Below are 27,228 nucleotides of genomic sequence, written 5' to 3'. Positions count from 1 at the left end.
CAAAAAAAAGCCAATACCAGTTCTTGTGCAAAGAGAGTCTCACCGTAGATCAACTTACAAGGAAACAGAGCACACTGGAGCCTATCTCCAGAATGGGTCTGGAGCAAAGAAATTTAAAGAGTCTGTAGTGTGTAGAAAGAGAAGGTTGACTGGTCACAGCCCAGCCTCTTGACTGGGACAGTTGGCAACTCTATAAAGTCATTAGATGGAACTTCTGGATGATTCTGGCTGGTCTGCAACTGCTTCTAATCTAGGCTGTTTTCTGTTCTCTGGGTTCTGCACACAGGATTTTGGTTCGGAATGCCTTTCAAGGTCGTTTTGGGTCAGGTTAGAGGGTTCTGAGCCTGCATCCTGAGGAAACATCTTGAACCGTTTTTGTTGTTGTTTTTGTTTTTTGTTTTTTATTTTTTATTTAATTTTAGGGAGCAGCGGAGATGTCATTTCACGGTTGGGTTTCAATGACATTTTCGTTTCCATGCGTGTTCCTTTAACTATGGAAACACAAGCCGTGACCTAACAACTGCTGTGGAATTTCTGGACGCCAGCCTCCCCACCCCAAAAGTACCGACCCAGGGAGGGCACACCACTGCTTCTGGAGCAGCCCAACTTCTGCGATCACTCAAGGGGTAATTATGCCTCCAGCTTCCTGGTAGGTACCAGCGTTGGTGGACCCGATGTTCTATATTCGGGGTGGGGGGTTGGGGAAGGGGACGGGGATGACCCGGAGATTCTGACAACTTAAGAAGCAGAAGCAAAGAATGCGACGAGTCAAAGTCTCGGATTGCCTCGGCTATGACGACACACAGCCCCGCGGCAGCCACCCCGGCCCCCGCCGCCCCCGCGCCTCGCCGCCCTCCGCAGCCGGGGTCGCGCGCTAGCCTCGAAGCGTGCGGCGGGAGCCGAGCGGCCGCCGGGGGCCGCGGCCCGGGAGGGGCGACCCAACCCGGGGCGGGCGCCCGGGCCTCGCGCGCTCACCTGGTGCGTATTGTTGGTCAGCTTGGCGATGAAGTCCGGGAGGCGGCCGCAGTCCTGGTCCTCGGCGGGCGCGCCGCGGCGCCAACGGCCAGCGCGGGGGACGAGGCCCCCGGGCGCGGCGGCGCGCAGCCCCCAGCTCACCCCGACCGGACCGGCCCAGCGCAGCAAAGGAGGCGCGGGCGGCGGCGGAGCGTCCAGCCGGTCCTGGCCGACGGCGGCTGGCGGCAGCAGCTGCAAGAGCAGGAGGAGGCCGAGGGGCCAGCGCAAAAGGCCGTCCGCAGCTCCCCGGGGCCGCTCCATCGCCGCCGAATGCAGACGCCGCTGACACCTGCCACCCGGCGCGCCCGCCCACCCCCGCCGGCGCTGCGCCACACCCCCGAGCTCGGCCCGGCGCTGCTTGGATACGCGCTGCCGGGCCTCTCCACCCCCATAGGCTGGCCGCCTGTCCTTCTTCCCCGGCCCACTCCTCATTGGCTCGCGTCGCCTCCGGCTTCGGGGGTCCTGGATTCGGATGCCAAGATGCGGGACTGATTGGCTGGAACGTGGCAGGGACCGCTGAGGTCATTCTCCACCGTCGCCTGGCGTCTGCGGGCAGGGCTCCCGGAGTTGGCGTAGGGGTTACCCCTCTCCCCTCCCCGTTCAGCCTGCTGGTTCGCGGCGCCTCCGGAGACCCTCGGGTTAGGATTGGGTCACGTTGCCTTCTCGCCACCTCCCCAACCCCCTCCAAACGCTCCTAAAATTTTCCTTCGGTGGAAACTGCGCCAGGAAAAGCCAGGGAATCCCTGAACTACTCTCAATTGGAAAAGGGGCTCCGGCATAAACTGGTACATCAGGATTTTAACCCCGGCTCACTGGCTCGCCCATTGTCTGCTGAAGGAGCCAAGAAGGTGAATGCGAAAATCCTATGGGGCAGATGAACATCCACACCCGTGACTCATGGAAGCAGCAGAAGTCTTTCCAACATGTTTGGCCTCAGTCACTCACCTTCCTCTTCTGCAGAGGGGAAATTACTTATTGGCTTTCCCGTACTTGGAAATGTAGGTAGCTTTAAGTGTAGGTATACGGGAAGAGAATTGCCCAAAGCCTATTTTATATATGATCATTCTAGTACAGGCACATTATGATTTTAGTTACCTAAAGCACCCTTAACGCTGCAGTGAGTGCATCACACCAATCCCCTCTCTAAATATGATGCCTCCTAAATTCGTACCCCACCTCCAGTAAATAAGCCCTCCACTGTTCCCTACACCGCAGAAGCTGCTCACACAGCTTTTAGAACATGCAGTGCTGGTAAAACCAGTTCTAAATCCTTGACTTCACTCCACCTCTTCCCAACATTTCAAGTTGTTCAGTAGGAACACATGAAGCCAGATAAAAAGATACAAAGTATGCAAAATGTTATACCAGAGTGTAAGCAATTGGAAGTTACTTTTAACTTTAACAAGAAACCTAGATGAGTGTTTTGCTGTACAACAAAATGGTAAGCCTACCCCAGTCTGTACATTGAATACTACAAACAAAACTATTTACATATTCAGGGTTTTTTCCTCTCCCCAAAACCACAGTAAGAAGGAAGATATGAGGCTTTTGAATGTAGAGCAGGATGGCAAATCAACAGGAAAGTCCTCCAGTTTCTGAGCTACTGAACAAGATGAAAACTGAAGAATGTGTTTCTTTCCAGAAATATAAACGCCACATTATTTTTTTAAGCACAATTTATTTTTTATTCGTGCCAAGTATGGATTAGATCACAAGGCAGTCAGTTACAGTAGCATGTGACCAGTTACGGAGGGGAAAAGGGGGGCTACAAAGGAATATTTCTTTGTTTGGGTGACAAAGATGAATGGTCTATTGTCTTACTATGGGAAGAAGCAAGCTAACTCAACAGCGCTACCTGCTGGAGAAACTGCCAGATACAGCTTTTAGCTATTTAGGACAACTAACGTTTAGGTTTTTATTGAAGTGGGGAGTCTTTTTTTTTTTTTTTTTTTTTTTTTGTAGCCCAGGGTGGCTTAAAGTCTTTGACCATTCCTTCACCAGCCTCCCAAGTTTTGTGACTACAGGTATGTGCTAACACTCCCGGCTCAACCTTCACTTTTTAATGTGTTGTTATTTAGTTATATACTTAACAGTTTCCTTAAATTGGTAACTTGCCTGCACTGAATTTTTTTTTTCTTGCAACATGCAAGAATAACCCTAGAATCTTACCCATATTAGCCCTGTACTTCTGCCACTGGAAATGTGAAATACTATACATGAGATCTTACTTTGCCCCCAGAAGTATGTAAATTTTACAAATATGTAAAGTTACTAGAAACTGTATTTCCCCCAAATTTATGTCGAAAAAATATTAATATGAGGTAATTATCACAAAGCCATACCTTTTTATATGTAATGTCATTTCTTGAACACAAGTAACCTCAACATTTGAAGAAAAGTAAATATCTTTGAATTATGCACACTGTCGTTATAGCAGATAATGGTACTTACTGTTTTCTCAGTTATAAAGTAGAGACACCCTGCCTTAGCAATAGGAGGGTGAACTGTAAGCTGGGAGAGTTACACTGTTTTCCCTTCTCTTTTTCCTCTGTATATTCGTGAATGACACATCTCTTCAAAGAAATGTATTCTTTTCCACATCTGCAGTGATCTATATGTTAAAGCAGTAATTGGACAGGGAGCAATGGCTCAGCAGTTAAGAGCTTACAGGAAAGTCAGGTTTAGATCCCAGCACCCACGTGGCAGCTCACAACCACCTGTAACTCCAATTCCAGGGCATCCAATGCATTCTTCTAACCTCCTTAGGCTCCTCATATGTACTTGGGTACATGTATATGCACACACACATACAAATTAAAGAGATGATTGCCTCTTTTTGCCTCTAGAGGTACTTTTCTTAGACCATGGGAGATGGCACCTTCACAGCTATGACAGCTTCCCAATAATTTTTTTTTGGGGGGGGGGGTTCGAGACAGGGTTTCTCTGTGTAGCCCTGGCTGTCCTGGAACTCACTCTGTAGACCAAGCTGGCCTTGAACTCAGAAATCTGCCTGCCTCTGCCCCCCAAAGTGCTGGGGTTAAAGGCGTGCGCCACCACCACCCGGCCCCAATAAAATTCTTAAATGACTGTGGTGGTTTGAATATGCTTGGCCCAGTGAGTGGCACTATTAGGTGTGGCCTTGTTGAAGTAAGTGTGTTATTGTGGGTGTGGGCTTTAAGATCTCATCCAAGCTGCCTTGAAGTCAGTCTTCTCTAGTGACATTCTGATAAAGGCCTCCTGCACCATGCCTTGATGATAATGCACTGAACCTCTGAACGGGTAAGCCAGCCCCAATTAAATGTCCTTATAAGAGTTGCCTTGGTCTCTGGGCAGTGGTGGCGCACACTCTTAATTCCAGCACTTGGGAGACAGAGGCAGGCAGATTTCTGAGTTTGAGGTCAGCCTGGTCTACAGAGTGAGTTCCAGGACAGCCCAGGGCTACTCAGAGAAACCCTGTCTGGGGTGGGGGATGGTGGGGTGGTAAGAGTTGCCTTGGTCATAGTGTCTCTTCACAGCAGTGAAATCCTAACGAAAGATTACACAAAGCCCAGCAAATAATTTCTAAGCCATCAATGAACAGCAATTAATTCTTTACGCTCAAGGACCAGCCATGCTTCGGACAAAAAAAAAAAGTGCTGTTGAGACTGGCTGGTTACTCAAGACTTGGTGATCTGAAACCTTGAAAATCTTGAGATCAAGTCCCAACAGGTTTCTGCTAATTTAAAACATTTTTTAATTTTTAAAACTCCTGTGGATATTATCTTCAAGTCTATATAGCATGTGTATGCCTGATGTCTGAGGAGACCAAGAGAGAGTATATCGCTGGAACTGGAGTTATAGATGATAGTGAGCTGCCATGTGGGTATTAAGAACCATACCTGGATCCTCTGGAAGAGCAGTCAGTGCTCTTAAGCACTGAGTCATCTTTCCAGCAACACTTCATTTTCTATGTTCAATGAAAAAGAGCCTTAGGCTCTTCATCTATTAGGAGTGTTTGGAGGTTCAAATGTAATGACTGTAAATCATAGCCATATGAAAACGGCTCCAGTGGAAGAAGTTCACAGGGCATTCCAAAGTCCAACAGAAACTCCTGAATTTTATAGTTCTCTTACTTATACAGCTTAGGTATGTAACTCTCTTGCAACTGAGATCAACGCCTTTTTTTTTTTAAATCCCCTTTCTAAGTTTTTTTTGCAGCCCTTACTTCATAAAAAGGGTATCCTTCCCAGACTGTCCATTAAGACACAAAGAAGTAGGGAGGCCTGTCAGGCATCTTTTGATGGTCAGTGAGCAGTGTTCTCATATAGAGGAAGCAAGTGTGTGTGTTTCCTTAAGAGACACTCAGAGGCCAGGCAGGGGTGGTGCAGGCCTTTAATCCCAGTACTCGGAAGGCAGGTGCAGATCTTTGAGTTCAAGGCCAGCCTGGTCTACAGAGCTAGTTCTAGGACAGCCGGGGTTACATAGAGAAACTCTCTCAAAAAACAAACACCATCACCACCCACCCAAAGACTTAAAATGGGCTTCCAGTTGTATTAACATCTACTTACCACTGGGAGGAGCTGGACTAGTTTGAATTAATCTTCCAGTATCTAAGGCTAGAGCTGTCTGTGTTGCAGAGAACCACCAAAATAATTTTAGGACAGTCATGCTCACGGGAAAGGTATTAAGGGCATTAATTATTATCATGTTTGCCTACCAACATAATATTTAAAATTATAAGATCACAGACTATTAACAAGTATTTTTAAATTTTTTTTATTTCAGAATTGCTGTTATATACAGACTTCATAAAAAAACACACACACATAAACTGGATATTTTCCACAACATAAGAGCTGGAAATGGTCTAAGGGCAATTAGAACTGAAACTGTCCCACAGAAGTTCGAGGATGACTCCTTAAATGTCCTTGATCACCTCCTCCAGTTCTTCCTTTGTGAACATGTGGAAATTCTGACCAGGCTGCACCGTGGCTAGCTGCAGAGAAACAGAAAGGGGTTAATAAGCTTGGCTGGGCTCCTTCCCAAAGGCCCAGCTTGGCCAGAAGTGTTAGTGAAGCAGCTGTTTATTAGGAACTAAGAGATCTGCTGTCCTAGGATATCCTTTACAGGCAGCAGGTCCCTAAAATAACTCTGACTCAAAAATAAAAATTCTTATTGACCAATTTTCCTATTTTAAGGTTAATCCTCCTTGTAACAGTCAAACTGACATCATTGTTACTTCTTAAAGTTACTTCAGTAAGCTCACAAAGCAGCAGCAATGTGTGTTTGTGTATAAAATTTTGTTATTTCTAAAAGATTTCTGTATTTCATGTACATGAGTGCTCTTTCTGATGCATGCATGCATGCATGCCAGAAGAGGTCATCAGATCCCATTATAGGTTATGAGCCACCATGTGTTGCTGGGAACTGAACTCAGGACCTCTGGAAGAACAGCTAATGCTCTTAACCTCTGAGCCATCTCTCCAACCCCTAGGAGTATATTTAAAGTAGGGCCCAGCCCTCAGGATGGCTCAGGAAGTGAAGACACCAGTCACCCAAGCCTGACTGCCCGAATCTGGACCTCAGATCCTGCTACAGAAGGACCAAATTGACTCTTAAGAGCTTTTCTCTGCCCTCCACAAACATGCTGTGGTATGTCTGCCTGCCCTGATACACACCATACATAGAAAATAAATATATATATAATGCACACACACACACACACACACACACACACACACACACACACACACACACACAAAAGAACATAGAAATTGTACTTAGGGTCTAACATGTACTAGGCAAGTACCCTACCACTGAGTTATATTTCTAGCCTTAAAGAAATATATTTAAAGCATATTTATAAACTTCCAAAACTTGTGTGACTTGGCCATCCTGTGTCGTTATTTCCTTACTTGTGAAATAGGAACACTAAATATCCAGAGTAGCAGTGGGGATTAAACATCAATCCATGTAAAGTGCTTAGGATATTAATAAGACAAATAATTGTTAGCTATCATTGTTAGATATTTTCTCTACAGCTGTCTTTGTGGCAATCTAGCAACAAAAACCAAGTTATTTTGGTTAGGGAAGAATGAAGAGAAACCCCATGTTTGGGGACAACCCTGACAAGCAGGCATTACTTCACATCTGCCTCTAAGGATTTTGGTGCTTGTTTAATTAATGTGTGTGGCCTGCATGATTCTATGTGCATCACATGTGTGTAGGAGCCCGGAGGCCAGAAGACAGTGTCAGATCACCTGCAAGTGGAGTTGTAAGCAGTTGTAAGCCATCATCTGGCTTCTGGGAACCAAGCCTAGGTTCTTTGCAAGACCAGTAAGTACTCTCAACTCCTGAGCCTTCTTTCCAAACCTGTGTGCTTGTTTTAAAAGTCATCTGTTTTCATTGTCATTTTTAATTTTAAAATTATACACAAGTGTATTTTGCATGTGTGAACATGTGTGTTCGTGTATTTAGGCGTGTGCAGAGGGAGGCCAGGGAGCCTGGCTGTTGTTCCTTGGGTGCTGTCTATCTTGGTTTTGCTCAGACATGGGATCACTGGCTGGGAACGCACCAAGTAGGCTAGGATGTCTGTCTGTCTGTCTGTCTGTCTGTCTGTCAAGCCTCAGGGTACCACCCATATCTGCTTCCTAAACACTGGGATTACAAGCACACACCATCAAGCCTGGCATTTTTGCATGGATTCTGAAGATCAAACTCAAATCTTTGTAAGCATTTTACTAAGCTAGCTCCCAAACCCACTCTACAGCATTTAAAAATAGGATTACTTTGAAAGTTTGCAGACAAAATTAGCACAATCTAGTCTACAATTATTCTTTTTAAGTAAGTAAAATTTGGGAGCAGGAGAGGGGGGTGGTGAAGACAGCTAATAAACTGATCTGGTAAAAGATTAAAATGAATGCTTTCGTGACAAAGCTTGTCTAGTAGAGTCTCCCAAAAGATACATCTAATCACACAAAATGCCAGAAGAATTTCAAAAATACTTTACAAACCTGTATTAGGTCTAGACTATAACCTATGAGTTCTATTATACGGGTACTATAAATGTAAATAGCATTGCCACTTCTCTTAAGATAGAGTTTTACCGGAACAATGTCAGTGAGGAGAGAGATGCAGTATCAATAAATGGAATCAAGACTATAGGATTGTTTTGTGAGGTCACTCCATGTCCCAAGGGTAATGCTCCCAAAAGATTACAGGGACTAAAAATGGAAACTGGGCAAACTGAGTAAGATGATCTCCAGAAGCAGGAGGCAATGACTACTAACAGGTTCTGAACCCTGTGCTGCCTTCAGGAAGTTACTAATCACTACGCAAGTAAAAATAGCCCGGATCATTGGCACAATGATATGCATTTACATAATGAATAAGATTCTTTTCTACTTATTTCACTTTACTTTTATAAAACCTCCAGGAAGCAGGTACATGGATGCTTTCTCTCGCTCATCAATAATCCATGTGTGTAATGTGTGTACTAGTTATAGGTGCTAGAAAATAGGACTCCCGATAAAGTCCTGCTCCTCACTTACTAAGGATGCTAGATGCCAGAGGCTTTCAATGTCACCTACTGTTAGAACAGGAGTGCTGAGTGTTCAGAAGGGAGAGCCTCAAGAGTCCAGGGGGGAGTTGGGGAAGAAAGGATTTATGAGTTGTGTATTAACTGGAGAGACTATGACAAGGTTAACTCCGTAAAGATAGGTGGAGTAGAAGATGAGGTGAAAAGGAATACTGGCTCACATCTCATGCAGTGTGTATTACAGCAGTCTAAGCTGTGGTAGAACACATCTATAAACTCAATCACTAAGCTGTTGAGTCAGGAGGACAGTAACTTTGACTAGCCTGGGCTATACAGAATTCCAGGACAGCCTGGCCCAACTAACAAAATCCTATCAAAAACGAAACAGCCAGGCATGGTGGCATACACCTTTAATCCTAGCACTTGGGAGGCAGAAGCAGGAGGATCTCTGAGTTCAAGGCCAGCCTGGTCTACAGCATGAGATCCAGAACAGCCAGGGCTATACAGAGAAAGAAACCTGGTCTCGGAAAAAAACAACAAACAAACCAAAAAACTCAGAACTTAAAATATACCTGGGGAGAGCAGTCATTAAGCAGGGCAAGCGCTGTGTATTGCTCTGGAGAAGAACCACCCACACAGTTATTAAAAGGCAGTAGAGACTAGACTTTGTTACCAGGTCAAAGTCTTGTAGGTCCTCGTATGAATGACAAGTACACTGGCTGGTGTTAGTAACCAGGAATAGAAATATTAGGGAGCTGTAGAGATGGCTCAGCGGTTAAGAGCATTGACTGCTCTTTTAGAGGTTCTGAGTTCAATTCCCAGCAACCACATGGTGGCTCACAACCATCCATAATGGGATCAGATGCTTTCTTCTGTTATGTCTGAAGACAGCTACAGTATATTCATACATAAAGTAAATAATTCTTTAAAAAAAATTAGGAGAGGCTGGAGAGAAGGCTCTGCTCTTCCAGAGGTTCTGAGTTCAATTCCCAGCAACTACATGATGGCTCACAACCATCTGTAATGGGATCCAATGCCTTTTTCTGGTGTGCATGAAGAGAAGAGGTACAACATACTCATATAAATAAAATAAATCTTAAAAACAAAAATAATGGTTTTAATTTAGGACTGTCCAGCAGGAAAGACAGTGTTAGAGTTCTAGAGTTGGCCAGAAACCCCTGACAAGCTGGAGTTACCCAACCAGGAGCAGTCTGGAGAATGGTAATGACTGAGAAATAAATAAAGAGAAAAAAAGATACTGAATATAGCTTCTGTTTGGAAAAAAGACTTAGCAATAAAAGTTAAAAAGCAGGCTACAAGAAATACCCCACAGCTGTAAAAATCTAAGAGGCAAATGATATGACCGGGTAAACTTCAAAATTATGCCAAGAAGCACACATTAAACAACCCAGTTTGTATGAAATTCTAGAATATTCTAAGAATAGAGGTCAGTGCTGGGAAAATTATAGTAGGGCTGCAGGAACTTTGTAGAGAGGGATAAAGTGCTTATATCTTAACTACAGTGGCAGTTACAATTGTCAAAGCTCACTGAACTGCATAGCTGAATGAGCTGTACATCAAAGACGATTTCTATAAAAACAGGCCATACATTAAATGGAAGACTTTCTGTTGTTTTGGAAACAGGATCTTACTACAGTCCTGGCCATACAGCCTGGACTGGACTGGAGTTTTGCATCACTCGTGTCTCTGCCTCAGGTGCTGTGATTACAGGTACCAGGCTGAGGTTAGCTGTGTGCTACCACTTTCTTTCTTTTTTAGTTCTCACACAGCTGACATTAGGTGCCCAACAGAATCAGAGCACTTGAAGCTCTAACTCTCAGGCCTCTTTTCCAAAGACTCTCAGGGCTAAGAAGCCTTCAGTAAGGGTGCGGCTGCAGTGGAAGGGCGCTGACTGTCAGACGGAGAGTTACTATGTTCACTGAGCCCAGACCAAGCAGACTGACACTCTTTCCAAAACACTACACTGAAAGAACAAAGAGCCATCCCTGTAGCCTCAAGGCCTTCGCTGTGAAACCAAAAGCTAACATCTGAATTCTGATGGAGTACCAAGATGCTCTCATCCAGGACCAAGAACATCAGAAAGGCACTGAGCTCTCCTAAGGGTCAAGATCATCATGGGTTATTTATTCTCATATCTCAGAGACTAGCAAGAGGAAGAATTTTAAAATGTAAAATTTAAAGCTACCAAGGATCCACACAGTAGTCAAGAGACAACTAATACAACCAGGTGAACTTCAAAAATATGCTGAATCAAAATTAAGACACAGGCACACATTATACAACCTCCCTTATATGAAATTCTAGAATGCAATTCCCATGCATTTGCCACTGAGGAACCATGTTAAATTAAAGCTCCTTTCTACTTCAGCTTAGAGATAAATCGGTTCCTCATCTTCGTTGGACTCCATTTGTAGTACCCACCTTTCCCTTTTTATGGCAGTCTATGAAACCAACAAGATCCCAAGACTCCCACGCTTGTCTTTAACTAATCAATTGCTCATCAGGGATTAATTCCACCACTCAGCTCAACCCTGGTTGGTGCTGATTTGGTTAAGTTATTGACTTGTGACTACAGCATTAGTTATAATAGTGCTTTTTAAACATTTTTAAAAAGCAGAAATATACATATATACTATGTCTCTTGAAGTAACTGCTAGTACTAACCTGAGCTAGTATTTAAGTGTAGTCATTTCCCTCATTCTTATCTTCCTTTTCCTACCTGAAATGCCTTGTACCACAATGTTCTCCACTCTCCTTAATTTCATAGTTACTCACACACTCAGCAAATGACCCAACAATTTCTAGGCAAATATAGGACATCTTTTTCTGTGTATTTCAAAACCTACATGTGTAGTTGTCATTGCTTCCTTTTCTATGTACTGTTAACACTATAAATAATAACATCCAGATCCGACCTATGCCTTCCCAATTTTTATTATTTGCCACACCCCCTATTCCACAACCAAAGAGAGAAAAGAAAAAAATCTTGTTTGATTTTACGACACGGGGTGAAAACCCAGGGCCTTGCTCCAGGCAGGCACTCTACTGTAGAGCCACACCCCAGTCCTTTGACCCTCTGCGATGCTATTGGTCTCTTTCCTTGCTTTGGCTCCCTCCTCTAGACACCAGCTCTCCCAGGATGCTTCCTCATATCCTTCTCTAGGCCTATGTTCACATGGAAAGCTGTTCTTACTGAGTCAAAGTTCCACCCACACTCTTAATGTCTGTGCGTAACAGCACAGCATTTAGCTAGGGACTGGATTTCCTATACTATTTCCCTGCATCTGACATACTAGCTAAAACAAAGCTGGCTACATATATTAGGGTCTCAAGCACAATTAATCTTACTTTTGAAACACCTTTGTTTGTACTATCTTTACCCCTTTACAATTTCCTATCATTAGTCTCTTTTTGTTTCTTTAGTGCTGTGTTTCTGCTGACATTGATCAGTCCTAAGAAAGAAGCACACCTAGTCTTTCCTTCATTCTTAAATGTACTGTACTTGCCTCCCATCACCCCTACTTCATTAGCACTGATTAGGACGCAAATGCTATCAATGACCTATGTTTTCTTGATGCCCTGTCTTTAGCGATGGCTGTGAGGCAGGAAACAGTACCTCGATGTTGGTTGCGTTCAGCTTCTCCTCCATGACTTGCTTGAGGATGATGAGTGAAGACTTGATGGCCTCCTTCAGAGTCATAGACTTCAAGAGAGATGAGCTGTTAGTTGAACATGATCCTTTCCTTCAACCCTCCCTGCATCTCTCTGAAGAAACAACTTAGCCGATATTAATAAACCTTACATCCTAATTTGTATAATGTACATTATGTAATAATGTAAATACTCGAGCATATAGAATATACTTAGAAGAAAAATGTCTTACTTTGAGCTACTAACCCTCATAAAGTAAATCATCTTGGAGAAAGAGGAGAAGGCTGTACATCCCTAGTATATATATATCTGAGTTCCATGATTTAGAGGATCATATGACCTGGCGAACAGCCTAAAAATACCCAAGTGACCTAAAAAGGCAATCCAATGATTCAGAAAATTCACTTTTCACTATTTCCCTGTCTTAGGGTTCCTATTGCTGTGATAAACACCAGAAGAAAAGCAATTTTGGGAGAAAGGGTTTATTCATCTTAGAACTCCCAGGTCACACTCCATCACTGAGAGAAGCCAAGGAAGGAATGGAAGCAGAGGCTATGGAGGAGTGCTGCTTGCTGGCTTGTTCCTCCTGGCTTGCTCAGTTTGTTATCTTATATACCCTAGAACCACCTGCACAGAGATGGCACCACTTGCAGTGAGCTAGAGCCTCCCATACTAATCATTAATCAAGAAAACATCCTACAGACGCCTGTAAGCAAATTTGATGAGATATTCTCTCATTTCAAATTCCTCTTCTCATATGGCTCTAACTTGCGTCAAGCTGACTACACACACGCACACACGGCACCAACTAACATTTAATTTTCTCCACATATGAAATCTACATCACAAGCAAACTGTATTTCATTGTGCTTTGTTTTGTTGCACTTAGCAAATACTGCAGGTCTGTGGCAACCTTATATTGAACAAGCTTACTGGTAACATTTTCTAAAAGCATAGGATTGTTTTGTGTCTCTGTTATTTCTGATTAATTCTCACAATAGTGTGATGATTACAATAGGTAACCATCTTTTCTCTCTTTTGTGTCTGTATTGTCAGGTATGTGCAGATGCATGGGTAGGGGTTGCACGTGCACTTATGTGGAAGTCAGAGGACAACTTGGCTGTTACTCCTCAGATAACTTTTTGAAATCAATCTCTCTCTGCCTGGAATTCACCAAGCAGGCTAGGCTGCCTACCAAGTCAACTCCAGTGATCCACCTGTCTCTGCCTACCCAGCACTGGGATTAAAAGCCTGTACTATAATGCCTGGCTGCCCTCTCCAGTTTTCAAGGTTTTTTATTTTTAATGATGTCAGTCTTCGTGTGGGCATGCATGCGAGCGCAGGTGCCCTCAGAGACCAAAGAAAGGTGTCAGATTCCCTAGAGCTGCCGTTACAGGTGACGTGGGTGCTGAGAACCGAACTCCAGTCCTCTGTGAGAGCAGTGTGTCCTCTTACCCACTGAAGCATATTTATAGCTCCCTTGGTTTCTGGGATCATGCTTATAAGAGAAGCTGTATACCAAGAAGATCCTGGAAACCTAGCAAGTCACCTGTGATACTATTGCTGTAATTGCTTGAGTGCCACAAGCCACAATAAAAGTGTCAACCTTAACAAATGTAGCAGACATCCTCACTGCTGTACTGCCCATCTTTTGGGGGAATTTTTCTACATTCCCAAGATACAATAATACTGACACGAGGTCAATTAGTAACTGTAATAACATCCCTAGATGTTATTACAGGTAAAAGGAAGAGTCCCATGCCTCCCACTTTAAATCAAAAACTGAAAATGATAAAGCTTAGTACAGTTTATCAAGATTTGAATTAGGCGGAAGGCTAGGCCTCTTATGCCAAATAGTTAAGCAAGCTGTGAAAAAGGAAAGCAAAGGAAAGCAAAGGCCCTTTCTTTTCTTTCTTTTTTTTTTTTGAGACAGGGTTTCTCTGTGTAGCCCTGGTTGTCCTATAACTCACTCCATAGACCAGGCTGGCCTTGAACTCAGAAATCCGCCTGTCTCTGCCTCCCAAGTGCTCAGATTAAAGGTGTGCGCTGCCGCCACCACCACACGGCTGTAAAGGCCCTTTTTAAAAACCAATTTTAACAGTGTACAGAGACAGAGTACAGCCTCATATACCTGTGCAAGTGGTCTTCAAGGGAGCCACAGTCCCAGCCCTCCTTTTCCTTTTTATATTACATAAGTTAGCTGATAACGCACAGAAAAGCCTGAGCATCAATCACATTTTGGAATGAGAATTCTGTGTGTAGACACTATCCAACACCTAATTTTTCACGAGAGCAACAGTTAATTGATGCCATAGACTCCCCTGTATCCCTTTAAGAAGCTGTCACAGCTACTCAACCCTTAATAGTCATCAACCCAAAGGTAAGATGCTCCATAGCAAAATAAGTACAATTTGCTTATAATTTTTAGTGGTTAAAAAAAAAAATCACAGTTAAATTATGAAAATCTTCAGACATAATGCTACTACTATACACTGTGGTGATGTAAATGAGCAATGTTCCCATGGATTCTGCTATCTGAGCCCTTGGTCCCCAGTTGGTGGTACTATCTGGGGAGGTATAGGAGGTGTGGCCTTGCGGAACCAAATATTCACTGGGGGCAGGCTTTGAGAGCTTAAGCCTCACCCTACTTCCGGTTTGTTCTCTCTTCTTTGTGCTTGCATTGAAGATGTGAGCTCTCAACTTCCTGCTCCTGGAGCCTTGCGTGCCGCTTGCTGCTATGCATTCCCATAATGATGGACTCTTATCCCTCTGGAGCCATAAGCCCAAATAAATTCTTCCTTCTATAGCCTTGGTCATGGCATTCTATCATAGTGATGGAAAAATACTAATACAGTCATATTAATAGTTATGAGTATAATAAAACCTAACTTGTGTATAGACTTGTTTATGTTAGGTGCCGATGTGAGCAGACATTCCCTATGTGACCCACCTAGGCAGAGCAGCCTTCAACCATAGCCATGAATTACAAAAACCTGAATCTTCCTATTCTAGAAAGGAAGTACCAATTGCTCACTTGCCTCAATAGCCACACCAGGCATTATCATCGGCTAAGTGAAGCTGTCAGCATCGAGGACAAACACTGTGCTGTAGTAGTCACATGGCACATTATTCAGCAAAAAAATAAAAACAAACCTAACAGTACAAGAAAGCTAGGCCTGGTGGCATACGCCTTTAATCCCAGAGCTAGGAAAGCAGAAGTAAGAGGATCTCCATGAGTTCGAGACCAGCCTGGTCTACCTAGCAAGTACCAGTCCATCTAGAACTACACAGAGAGACCCTGTCTCAGAAACTAAAAAAGATCAGTGGTAAAGATCAGTGTGTGAAGCCCAGGCTTCAATTGCAGCATAAACAACAACAACCAAAGTGACAAGCTGTATTAATTTCACTTATGAAAAGAACAAGAACACACAAAACTAAACTGGTAAATAGTTGCAAATGAGGAGAAAGATTAATAAGCACTTTGGCAGATAAATTGTATTCTGTGTCTTGTTTTAGGCTGTGATTCCAACATGGCATACAACTGTCAAAGCTTAGAACAAAACTCTTCAGGTCTATAGTTTTACTCACACAGAAGTTAAACACTGACTTTAAAAATAACGAGGGGAGCAGTGAGAATGGTTGATTACCTTGTGGTAAACTTCTTGCAAGGAGCTCTGGGCACCCTCAGAAGCAGAGCCAATTGCTCGAGCATCACACTGCACAAAGGTCCCAGATGGGTCCATGTGAAACCTGAAAGGACATCAATGCTTAAGAGGGCGTCTTATGCCACCAACGCCTCACTAAAAGAAGTGTAAGCATTTTACCCTGTAGCCAGGACATGCCACTGCAATACTGAGGCCCAGCCCCTGAACACTTTTTATTTTGAAAAAACACTTCTTTTAAAGGGTTCTGACTAATGATATACCCATCTGTGTACATATGGAAATGTTATAATAAACCTATTTTGTATGCTAAATAAAAAAATTCAAATTTAATATTAAAATTTAAATATGAAAACTAATTTTCTAAAAAAAAAAATTAATAAAATCATTAACTTCCTCAGGACCTTGGGTGAGAGAATGACAGGGTATACATAACCATGGCTCCTACGTATGAACACCTAAGATATCAACAGGAGAATGACCTAATGCCTATGTCAATCTCATTTGTGATACACCAATGTGAGAGTGAGGACCAGATGGTAACAGCAATAAGGTAACTTCTAATTCTTCAAAGAATCAGTGCTGGCTAGACAGAGGTTTCTTCATGGATCCTCAGAGTTGGTATAAACAGCACACAAACACTGGCTCAGAAGCCCTACGTTTTTATCAATTTTTGCTTCTTTCCTTTTATTTCTCATTCATTCATTCATTCATTCATTGGTTGGTTGTTTTTTGAGACAAGGTTTCTCTGTGTAGCCCTGGCTGGAATTGAACTCACATACATCCACCTGCCCCTGCCACCCAAGTTTCTTTCCCACCCCAAAGCAGGGGTGGGAAATGGTACTTACAGTTGGGGTCCTTTCTCGTCAACTCCTCCAAACAACAGCGCTACTCCAAAGGGGCGGGACTGGAACCAAAGAGAATCAATGTAGGAGAGGCCGCCATAATGACAGTCCTCAGAAACGTAGGCAGAGGACAAATGGCCTCAGTCCTACACAACAGCTAGCAGGCTTAGCACAAGCCTCAGAACTAACTCACCATGGCACCTGGATCTGCATCTTCTTCTCCAAACTGCAAAGCCAGATTGGACACAGCCTGGGTCACACTCTCGACTGTCATTGTCTCATTGTAGGTGAACCAGTGGTTCTATAAAAAGGGCAGAGAATGATACTGCTTCTTGGTAAGAAGGAAACTCACACCGACCATCACCTCATGCTCACACGCCTCTTTTGTTTGGGACAGGGTCTCACTGTATATCAGACCCAGAACTTACACTGCTCCCACCTCAGCCTCCCAAGAGTTAAGACAGATCACCTGCCCAGATCAACATGCTTTCTTAACACTAGCCACTGAGTGCTTAGGATTGTATCAGAAGAGGAACAGCTCTGACTGCCACATACTATGCATATGCCTAGGATCCCTGCTCTCAGGAGGACGGTGAGTTTAAGGCCAGTCTGAGCTGGTCACAGAAAGACCAGGTCTCATGAGGGAGCAGGGAAAAATGAAGAGGAGGACGACAGAGGGAAAGGGTGCACACAAGTGCACACAGATAAACTCTGGAAATAAGGATGACCTAGAGGCTGCTACATGTGCAAAATAGTAACACCTAAAAACAAAGCAGCAAGTTTAGTCTTTTCACAAGTGCCAATTTTCTTTAAGCACTCACCTTACTCAGTTAAGAGCCTATGTTAAATTATTCTTACTAAGTATAAAGGACAAACTCAGAAATAGTGTAAAAACTTCTACCTTGTGATTAGTTGTTTCCCTTATTAGCCTACTACAGTCAAAGCACAGTCAGTCAAGGATTTGTTAATGGGTTTTTGTTGTTTTATTAAAAAGCAAAAACCCAGCATTCCTAACCAGTACTTGTCACCTGGTACAAATCATTGCTTACCAGATGAGAACAATTTTATAAGCCCGCCAGAAAAGACAGCTGCAAGGACATTCTTTCTCTATGACCACATCCCTCTGTGATGGTCCCACAAACAGTCAATCAGGGATGCAGTGCATGCTTTATGTAAGGTAAGCCTAGAAGAAGCAAGAGGCTGCACACTCTATTGACCAGAGCTTGCTTTAAGTTGCAATGGCTGGAGAGCTAAATCCTAAGTCCCGAGGGTTTGAGCAGGGGAATGGACCCAACACTCCCAAGAGCCATGTCTAACATCATCACAGACATCTGCAACGTAGTCTAGGTAGCTCTGTCGTCACTAAACAACAAGTGCATGCATCACAATGAAAAGCAGAGAAGATGCAGATTTTACCTGTGTCTCCACTCTGGCCTTATCAATTAAAGTTTTAGCATCAGCAATTAGCCCACTCATGGCACAACCTGCAATATAAAAGCAACAGTGACCAATAAGCCAAACCTGTAGAACATTTCATCCACATCCACTAGGTAAATACCCTCCTGTCTCTACTCCTAGTCTACTGTGTAGACACAGATGTTCACCAATGTATTCATCATGATGATAGTAAACCCTCTAAAACTGTGAGCAAGCCAGAAGAAAAGTTCCTTCTCTTAAGTTGTCAGGTATCTAGTTACAGTGTAGAAAAAGTAACTAACACTCATGACCACTGAACCCAGACAAAACTTTTTCCTCCTTCACATCCTTACTGAGCACACACTGTGCACCACCACAGGTAAGACCATCAGTTCCTGGAAGACAAATACCATGCCTCCTTCTCTATATCCATGGGATCTAGCACAATCTTTTCTCTGTTTAGTGAAGTGATACTGACCTGCCTCCAAAAGACAGTTGAGCTGAGGTTCAGCAGACAACATTCCAATTGTAAGACCTGTTTGTCCAGCTATGGAAGGGATACTAAGCTCCCAGTTACCACAGCATTTAGCTCTTATGGCCTGAGCAGTTAATTATTTTGCAAATGTTGTAGTAACTGGGTTGAGTAGGTAAGAGAAGCAAATTTGTACAGCCAACTACAACACAAAGCTGCAATTGTAAAAGTATGTACCTTTTAAGCTACACTGTCAAGAGCGAAAGCAAGAAAATTATAGTAAAGACAAGAGAAAGGCAGAGAAATGCTCCAGGAGGAGAACAGTTAAGTCTCACACATAGGAACAGGCTGGTCTAGTCAAAGTTCATATGACTCCTTTAACACTCTGAACCTTACACATTCCAAAATCTTTGAGAATTACTTTTTTCTCAGTGGCTATTACAATTTTCCACACTATTTTGGCTCTAGCTAGCTTACTACCAAACATGCATGAATTAAGACACAGCCATCATAGGAAATAGCCAAAGATCCAATCTTTATGTATTTAAACACTGTATTTGCCAAAGATCAGGTTATAGTTCAGTGGCAGAGTGCTTGCCTAGCTTGTGAGAGTATCTTGGGTTCAATCCCAAGCACTACAAAAAGTAAATAGACGAAAAGACTTTCTGGTAGTATGTTAAGATAACTGAGTCCTGACGCTGCCTTCCACTGCCTAAATTTATGTACACTGGCCTCCTGCCTTGAACAGAATAGCAAATCAAAAGATAACTCATTTACTGTGTGAACCTCCCTCGGGTCACAGAAGATTAACTAACCCACACCAGACCCTAGAATAGCTTCCACTTATTATTTACCTATATGAGCATCAATCTCTACAATTTTCTCAATGCTGCTAGGCTCCATTAGTGGGGAGGTAATTCTCTTCTCCACAGCTAGACATACACCCTCTGATGTCTGGATGCCAATGGCCGTAGAACCAAGCTAAAACAAAGCAAAACAAAAACAAACACCATGCTGTGGTTATCACATACAGCTTAAAGAAATCCCTGCACACCTTCATAAGCAGAAACTCAGTTATCCATACATAGGATGCAGGAAGAACAGAGAGCACCTAATAAACACCACACTGGTCCCTTGAATAGCAAAGGCATTTCCTGAATCCTGTACTTGTGCTTACCTCCAACGAGCAAGGTTTGGTCCCCAGTCAAAAACGGGGTAATCCAATAAGGTCAGAACACATCTGAAAAATTATCTATGTTAACACTAGAACTAGGAGGAAGAACTCTAAAGTTCTAACCAGAGGTTTTTGTTTGTTTTCTTCTGGAACTGGTGGTTTTTACCTCTGCCATTTCTATTAGTCTGTCCAATAGTTATGTTCCCCAAACCCATGTCACCCTGGAAAAGAAAAGAGGAAAGGTGTAGGAACAGAATAGATGACCATCCTCACTAACCACAGGGAAATACTAACTTAATCCAAAGTCACTAGCAGTCCACAGTGTAGTAAAGTCACCTTTTCATCTCCGTGTCACCTACACACCTCATCACTATATACCCAACTGTCTGCAAAATGAAGACAATCCTGATAACTCCATACATAAAGAACATGGTGCCTACTACACAATAAACATGTGTTCCTGTTACATGCCCCCACTGCCCAACCGTCTCCTCATGTGTAGGCCAGGTTTGTCTCTGCCTCCTACGGCATGAGCCACACTTGGCTTCTTTGTCTCATCTTTAGACTCTTGCTCTGAATGTATGTTATTGATACGCCGAGGGGAAAAGTGTGATTTTTATTGTATTTCTCTCAAGAACTGATGCACTCTCTGTTGCCTTTAATTAAGAAACAAATGAGCTTCTCATAACCTAATGCTATCTTTCACCTTCAACTTTATTACTCACTACTAATTGACTAATCCCTTAGGTACAACTCAACGAAACTGTTCAAAGTATTACATTACTAGCAGCAACACTAGCACCCTTCCTGAAGCTGTCTCCTGTGGAATATACTCTCCTTCTACCTCTCCAAATTTATCATTTTAGTCATAAAGTCTCCTAAGACAATGCTTTACCCCTTGGACTCCCACTATATCTACTTATTTCTACACAACAATAACTCACCAACTGTGAACACTGATTAAACCTGTTATTGTAGAAAAAAGAAAAAGACCCGTAGAATTCCATAAATCTTTTTAAAAGTTTTAATTCATTTTTATTTATGTGTTACTCTGTGTGTATATTCCCTTGTGTGAAGATGCCTGCAGAGGCCAGAATAAGACGTCAGATCCTGAGGCCTAGAATTAGAGATTATGAGCCACCCAACATGAGTTCTGGGAACTGAACTCTGGAAGAGCAGTAACAACTCTTAACCAATGAGCCACTAATCCACGAATCCACAAAAAAGCATGTTTAACCTGTCTTTAGACTGAATGTGCTCAAAATATTTCTGATTTTTTAAAAAAATTTATTTAATGTATGTGAACACTCTATCTGCATGTACACCTGCATGCCAGAAGAGAGCATCAAAACCCATTACAGACAGTTGTAAGCTACCATGTGTTTGCTGGGAATTAAACTCAGGACCTCTGGAAGAGCAGCCATTGCTCTTTAACTGCTGAGCCATCTCTCTAGCCTCAGTCAAAATGTATCTGACAAAATACCTGACATGAAGCCACCTCAAAGGAAGAAGGGTTTATTTTGGCTTACAGACATAGTCCACCCCAATGGAGAAGGCATGGTGGCAGAAATGGGAAACTGCTGATCACACTGCACACATCGTCAGGAAGGACACAATGAGTGCTAGCGCTCAGCACGCTTTCTTTTTATGAAGTACAAGAGTAAAGCCCACAGACTGCTTCTGCCCTCAGTTAGGACAGGCCTTCCCATCACAATTAGCTGGAGGCTCACCTCCTCAGTGATTCTAGACCCTGTTAAGTTGATGATCAATATTAATGAGTACATCATGTTTCATGCATATATATTACTTTCAAATGCTCACAAAATGGCTCAACCATGAATGAACAGCTTTACTAACACAACTGCGACAAAAACTGTTATGTGTAAGCTATTTGAGAGGTTGCATTGACTATTCCCAATCCTCTAGGCAACTGTGGGTAAGCAGAGAACAGATAGGCAGAAATCTACTCTATAATGAAAACTGTGTAGATGATGCCTAACAATGCCTATGTTCTAAATATAAGGAGATAAAGGAATTGAGAGTGGGGCTGGAGAGATGGCTCAGCAGATCAGAGAACCTGCTGTTCTTGCAGAGGACCTGGATTCAGTTGGCAGCATCCAAATGCTGGATGGTACATAATCATATATAATTACCACTCCAACGGTTCCAGTGTCCTCTTCTTGCCTTTGAAGGTACTATACATGTGGTGCAAATATATGGGAGGAAAAACACCCATACTCATAAAAAAAAAAATTAATCTTCAAAAAAAAAATTCAAACTTAAAGTGCTGCCCCTGGAAAGTTGAAATGAGATGGTAAAGCCTAAGGGACTCTGTTTTTATTTCACAATTTATAGAGCCATTTTAATCTTTGATTCTAAAACTACATGTGAATGTCCTAAAAATTAAAGAAAAAGAAAAAAAAGGAAAAAAGAAATTTAAAACCATTGCCCAGAAAATTAAACCTAATTTTTAAAATTAAATTAAACCTAGTTCTCTAACTGCCATACTTTTTTAAAAATTGCACATAGATTGGACCCAGGGCTTCTCTTCTGCTGGGTAAACACTCCATTACTGAGATACATCTGCAGTTACCCACTTGGAATTATTTATTGAGGATCTTCAACTGAACAAGACAGAAACAATTCACATCTGCGTTTAATTTCATTTTTCTTTTCTTTTTTTCTTTTTTTTTGAGACAAGGTTTCTTGTGTAGCCCTGGAACTCACTTTGTAGACCAGGTTGGCTTCGAACTCAGAAATCCTCCTGCCTCTGGATTAAAGGCATGCGTCACCACTGCCTGGCTCACGTTTAATTTTTTTCTACTAAAGCAACTCTCAAATGGGGACTCTCTTTCCCACTACCAACATTCAACAAAGCCTGCAGACATTTTGCTTGTATAGAAGGGTAAGTGCTCCTGGCATCTAATGGGCCACCAGAAGCCCCACAGTTCAATCATATACAAAACCTGCTTTCACAATAAAAAACACTGTCAGTCTACTCAATTGGATTCCAATTTTCCAAAAGTCCAAAAAGTTCAACTGTTATAATGAAAAAGTAGTTGGTTAAAGGAATGTGAGAGTGTTTTCTTTTCTTTCTTTCTCTTTCTTTTCTTTGGGGGGGTTCAAAGAGAATATTTTCTAAAAGGATGGCTAAAATACTCCTTTTAGCAGTATGCAAAGCTGTTATGAAATATCCAAGACTATACTACTGGCTACTATACCTTGATAGCCTCAATGGCATATTCCACTTGAAATAATCTTCCTTCAGGAGAAAAAGTATTCACACCCCTGTAATTAAAAAACAATAAAAACTGTATTAGAAACTGTCAGAAGTATACAGCAAGCCTTTCATTCAGTCTTTTGGTGTACCAACTGTTTTCAAGGCGTACAAATCTGCCCAACATCCAAACCTGACCAAAGTTTTACCAAACTGAACAAATGAAACAGGTGACCTGAATCAATCTGGATGAATTCTGAGCCTGCCTACCAAATCCTTTGATAAATGTGTGCCCCAAAGCTATCACGCCATTTCCAAGAAAATGGACTCCCCCCTCTTCCATTATCTGCATTTGATGTTGCTATTTTTGTACTAGTTAAATGTATGTTTTTCTACCTAGTCGTATGAGATGGTATCATTGCATTAACAGCAGACTGAGATCCATAGAGTTACTAGAGCCTATACAGTTAGGCCAGACTACTTTACTAACTAAATTAAAGCGCCCCTCGTTTGCACTAGTGTTGCTGATCCCTGCAGAGAAGAGGCACAAACATACTGTTAGCTATAGAAGCTTTCAGCACACAATTATATTTTTTAAAAGTTTTTTAATACATTAATACAAATAACTGTAATCCTTAGCTCATGAATTCTAAACTTCACAACAGTATGCATATGCCACTGTTTTCAAATTTTGTTTAACCAAAACTTTCTTCAAAAGAAATTGTGTGTGAGAGATAGATCAAATAAATTGCTCAAAGTTACTCAGCATAAAAGAAGCAGAATCAGCCAGGCAGTGGTGGCGCACACCTTTAATCCCAGCACTTGGGAAGCAGAGGCACGTGGATTTCTGAGTTCAAGGCCAGCCTGGTCTACAGAGTGAGTTCCAGGACAGCCAGGCTATACAGAAAAATCCTGTCCCAAACAAAACAAAACAAAACAAAACAAAACAAAACAAACGAAGCAGAATCAGTTCAAGAAATCCTACTTAGACCAAGCTTTCAACTATTCTACTTGACTGTCTGAGAATTATTCTTACCACCCAGTTCATCATTCTCTCCTCAACCAACAGATCACTAAAGCCATTTAGAAGGAAGTTCAAGGTTCTAAAGCAAAGCTGAAAAGCTCATTCAAAGAAAAACTGCAGTCAGAAAATCTGAGATTGAGCTGGGGACCAGTTCAGTTGTGAAGATCTGGCTCTTGCCCACTAAGCATAAGCCCCAGGTTACATGCGCGCGCACACACAAGCACGCAAATCCCACCTATCCTGAGACTGATAACCAGATTCACCAATAGCTTTCAGGAAAAATAAGAAATGGTCCTGCCTTTGTGACAATTCAAGTAAAATGCAGAGAAATGAAAGAACCCTATAAATGTATGTGACTCTTTTTTTTTTTACCCTGATTTGGAGGCATCATCCTAGTAAGCTATCTTCATCCTCCCAAATTTCATTGCTTACTTGGGTTGCTGCATACAAACTAAAACCAATCATTCCAAATTTCTATTTCCAGTTTGACTTTTAACCAGTTAATCTACATTTAAAACAATTCCCCTTGAATAGCCCAATTACAACCAACATTCGACATTTTCCAATCTGAAATAGCCTTTTACATCTAGTCATTCTGAAAAATCAACTCATCTATCCCATTCCCATTATTTTAAACCTCCCAGCTTCTTGGTTCCTCCACAAAAGAATGTTCTGAATGATGACTCACTGCTCCCTACCTTCTCCTTTATCCTACCACATGCTAAGTCATTCTCACTCATATCAACTCCTCCTCCATGGTAACATCACTTCCATCCCCATGTCCTGTTACCCTTTACCTAACTATTGTAAAAGCCTCCTAACTGGTGCCAACTTGTTCGTCCAGTCAATCTTTATAAAAACAACTGTGATGAGGCAACTTCTTAAAGGAAACATTAGAGCCTGACACAGGGCTCCTGAGTGTAACTCCAGAACTCAGAATACTCAGGCAGAAAGGACTGTCACCAGTTGAAGGCCACTTAGCTCTAGGTCCCCCTGGGCGACAGATGATAGCTGGACCAGAGGCTCTTCCAGAAGATGCTGGTTGACTCCCAGTACTGACATCGTGGCTAAAACCCACCTGTCACTCCAGCTCTAGGAGATCCAACACCCTCGGGCCTCAAAGGACACCCTGCATGTACGGGTACACGGACAGTCACAACCCCTGCCACACATACACACAAAGACCAAGATGAAAAAGAAAGAAAACTGATAGCACACAGTGCCTACAGAGGGAGATCCAAATTCTAACAGTCTATGGAAGCCGTTAGAATCTATCACCATCCAGGTTTTTCCATAGCACCTACTAGTCCCATAATACTCATCATACATATGTGGTAATCAGCCTGGACTTTTTTCATATGTTATGCCTTTCCACTGGTCCTCCTTTGTTCATCCTTTATTATCTGTTGGTTCTCGTGGTCTTGGTTTATTAAAAATCTTACTTTGTCTGGACCTAGTTGAATTATTAGCTTCTTTGTGAAGTTCTCCCCAACCTCTAACAATGAATGGAACCTCTCATCGGAGCGTCCAGTGCTGACTTGGACCCCTCTACTAACATCAGTACCTTTCTGTCTCATATTACAGTTACTCTTGCAAACAGGTGAGTAGGGATCTTGATTCTGCTCACTGCTGTGAAACCAGCTCCCTCAACAGCACTCCTTGAAAGGAGCAAAAGCTCAAGAACATCAGCTAAATACAGGCCCGTGTTTTATTTAGTCTTAGCAGATACAAAAGAAAAAAAATCCACAAAGCAACTAATACATATAAATAAATGGGCAAAGTTCAATAAAGCCTTTGGGATGAGGATCACAATTTCCTCAACACTTTCTGACCTAAACATGACTCTCTTCAATGCTCTGGAAGCCAAGTGTTCACGACCATTTTACTTGACAACAGGAAATAGTTTTAAAACTTCACCTGTATTTTCTGAGTCAGCAAAAGGATTAAAAAAAAAAAGCCATTCCAGGTGCCACAATTTTGACAGGCTCAATATACACTCGCCAAGAAAAGTAATTTCCCAGGCTGTAACCTGGAACAAAGAAAATGTCTGCTTTCCCTAACTTTTAAAGGAACTCTGTGGTTTGCAAAACTGCTCAAAACAGAAACTGAAAGCTACAGTATCTACAGCATTTATGACAGCATTAGTTAGCAATTTCAAGACTTGAAAGTTTTTAGGTTGTCTGCTTTTCTAATAAAACAAATCACACAGCTTTGACTTTACAAAACATTTAGCTTTCAACACAACACTAAAATTAACTTGCTTTCAACTCCCCCCCCCCACTCCCGACCCCTTTGGTCAAATGGAATCAGCATATTAATACTCTTCTTAGAACCACTGTACATTCCAGTTCCTACAAAACCAATATATCCGAGCATAGCTGAAACTGCCTTCACGCTTTAAAAAAGATTAAATGTACATACAGCACAGCACAGATTCCTACAAACTCATTCGTCTCTGGTAGCTTTCTATTGAAGGAAACTCCTTTCACTTTCCTTTTTCTTAAGCAGTCATACTTAGGTGGAAAAGACGAACGTACGGCTGGTGACCCCCTAATCTACTCCAGGTTAAAAGGTCGGAGTCCGGACCCCTCTCCGCCGCCTGCCCCAAACAGCCCCAGGTCCTCGCTTCCGCGGGGAGTCAGGACTAGCGGTGACTCAGCGGGACAAGTGCAACGGTCTAGCTTGGGGAATCTCGCCGGGCGCTTCGGGTCCCGCCAGACTTAGGTTCTCCGGGCGCTCCATGACACTGCAGAACCCAGGCCGCGGCCCGGGCCCCAGGCCCGCCCACCCAATTCTCGACCCTGCTGCTTCCCGCCGTACGAACCTGTCGTACTCGGACCGAGTGAGGAACATGGCGAGGACAGGAGGAGGCGGCAGTGGTTACGCGGGGGTTTCCAAAGGCCACACGACTAAAAGCAGCACCCTAGTCAACCACACCGCCACAGCACCAAGGACCCCGCAGCAGTCTGCGCGTGCGCACGCGACCTTTTTGGCCCGCCCTCCCGTGCCACTCTCCTATTGGTTGATCGATACTCTCGCCGCGACGATTGGGCTAACAAGCTTCCTCACCGGACCTGGGTTAACAGGGAGGGCGGGACTAGAGCGCACTTCCGCTTTCCGTCACCTTCGGTTGCTACGGGCGCTGGGACTCGTGAGGCCAGTGGTGAGCGTGAACCTCGCGGAAGTGTGAGCACGCAGCGTTTTGGACAGCTGCAG

The 27,228-nt window shown here is 42.8% G+C and overlaps 2 protein-coding genes and 1 long non-coding RNA gene across 7 annotated transcripts in view; 1 reads left to right on the top strand and 2 right to left on the bottom strand.

The window, feature by feature from the left end:
* The window catches only part of Sort1 (sortilin 1), an 81,698-nt gene extending 80,297 nt beyond the window's left edge, over positions 1-1,401 (bottom strand). For 2 of the 5 annotated variants that reach the window (XM_031375181.1, XM_031375180.1), the window contains exon 1: positions 976-1,401. In XM_031375181.1, the coding sequence (XP_031231041.1) occupies positions 976-1,275 (300 nt within the window). In that variant the 5' untranslated portion in view covers positions 1,276-1,401. The remainder of the gene's footprint in view (positions 1-975) is intronic. The other 3 variants (XM_031375182.1, XM_031375183.1, XM_031375179.1) reach the window with 2 other exon arrangements.
* LOC116093626 lies at positions 570-12,360 on the top strand. Its single transcript, XR_004119767.1, has 2 exons — positions 570-649; positions 12,141-12,360. It is a non-coding gene; the product is annotated as an uncharacterized LOC116093626 (long non-coding RNA).
* Psma5 (proteasome 20S subunit alpha 5) lies at positions 5,754-27,211 on the bottom strand. The gene is made up of 9 exons (XM_031375184.1): positions 26,837-27,211; positions 22,993-23,059; positions 19,452-19,578; positions 18,126-18,193; positions 16,903-17,010; positions 16,713-16,771; positions 15,850-15,952; positions 12,168-12,254; positions 5,754-5,989 (listed from the first exon to the last, which is right to left on the bottom strand). Exons 1-9 carry the CDS (start codon positions 26,863-26,865, stop codon positions 5,912-5,914), a joined length of 726 nt encoding a protein of 241 aa, XP_031231044.1. The 5' UTR covers positions 26,866-27,211; the 3' UTR covers positions 5,754-5,911.
* Positions 27,212-27,228: the final 17 nt, after the last annotated feature.

The sequence above is a fragment of the Mastomys coucha genome, unplaced genomic scaffold (genome assembly GCF_008632895.1).
Source record: "Mastomys coucha isolate ucsf_1 unplaced genomic scaffold, UCSF_Mcou_1 pScaffold16, whole genome shotgun sequence".
Classification (NCBI taxonomy): domain Eukaryota; kingdom Metazoa; phylum Chordata; class Mammalia; order Rodentia; family Muridae; genus Mastomys; species Mastomys coucha.
This window is presented reverse-complemented; position numbering and strand designations above follow the sequence as displayed.

Bases quoted from the DNA above. Each gene is read 5' to 3' on its own strand.
- Psma5 (XM_031375184.1), bottom strand. From the start codon at position 26,865: ATGTTCCTCACTCGGTCCGAGTACGACAG. The intron at 23,060-26,836 runs GTTCGTACGGCG...TTTTAATTACAG, and splicing joins ACTCGGTCCGAGTACGACAG to GGGTGTGAATACTTTTTCTC. The intron at 16,772-16,902 runs GTGAGTTAGTTC...CTTTGGTTCCAG, and splicing joins ATGCAGATCCAGGTGCCATG to TCCCGCCCCTTTGGAGTAGC.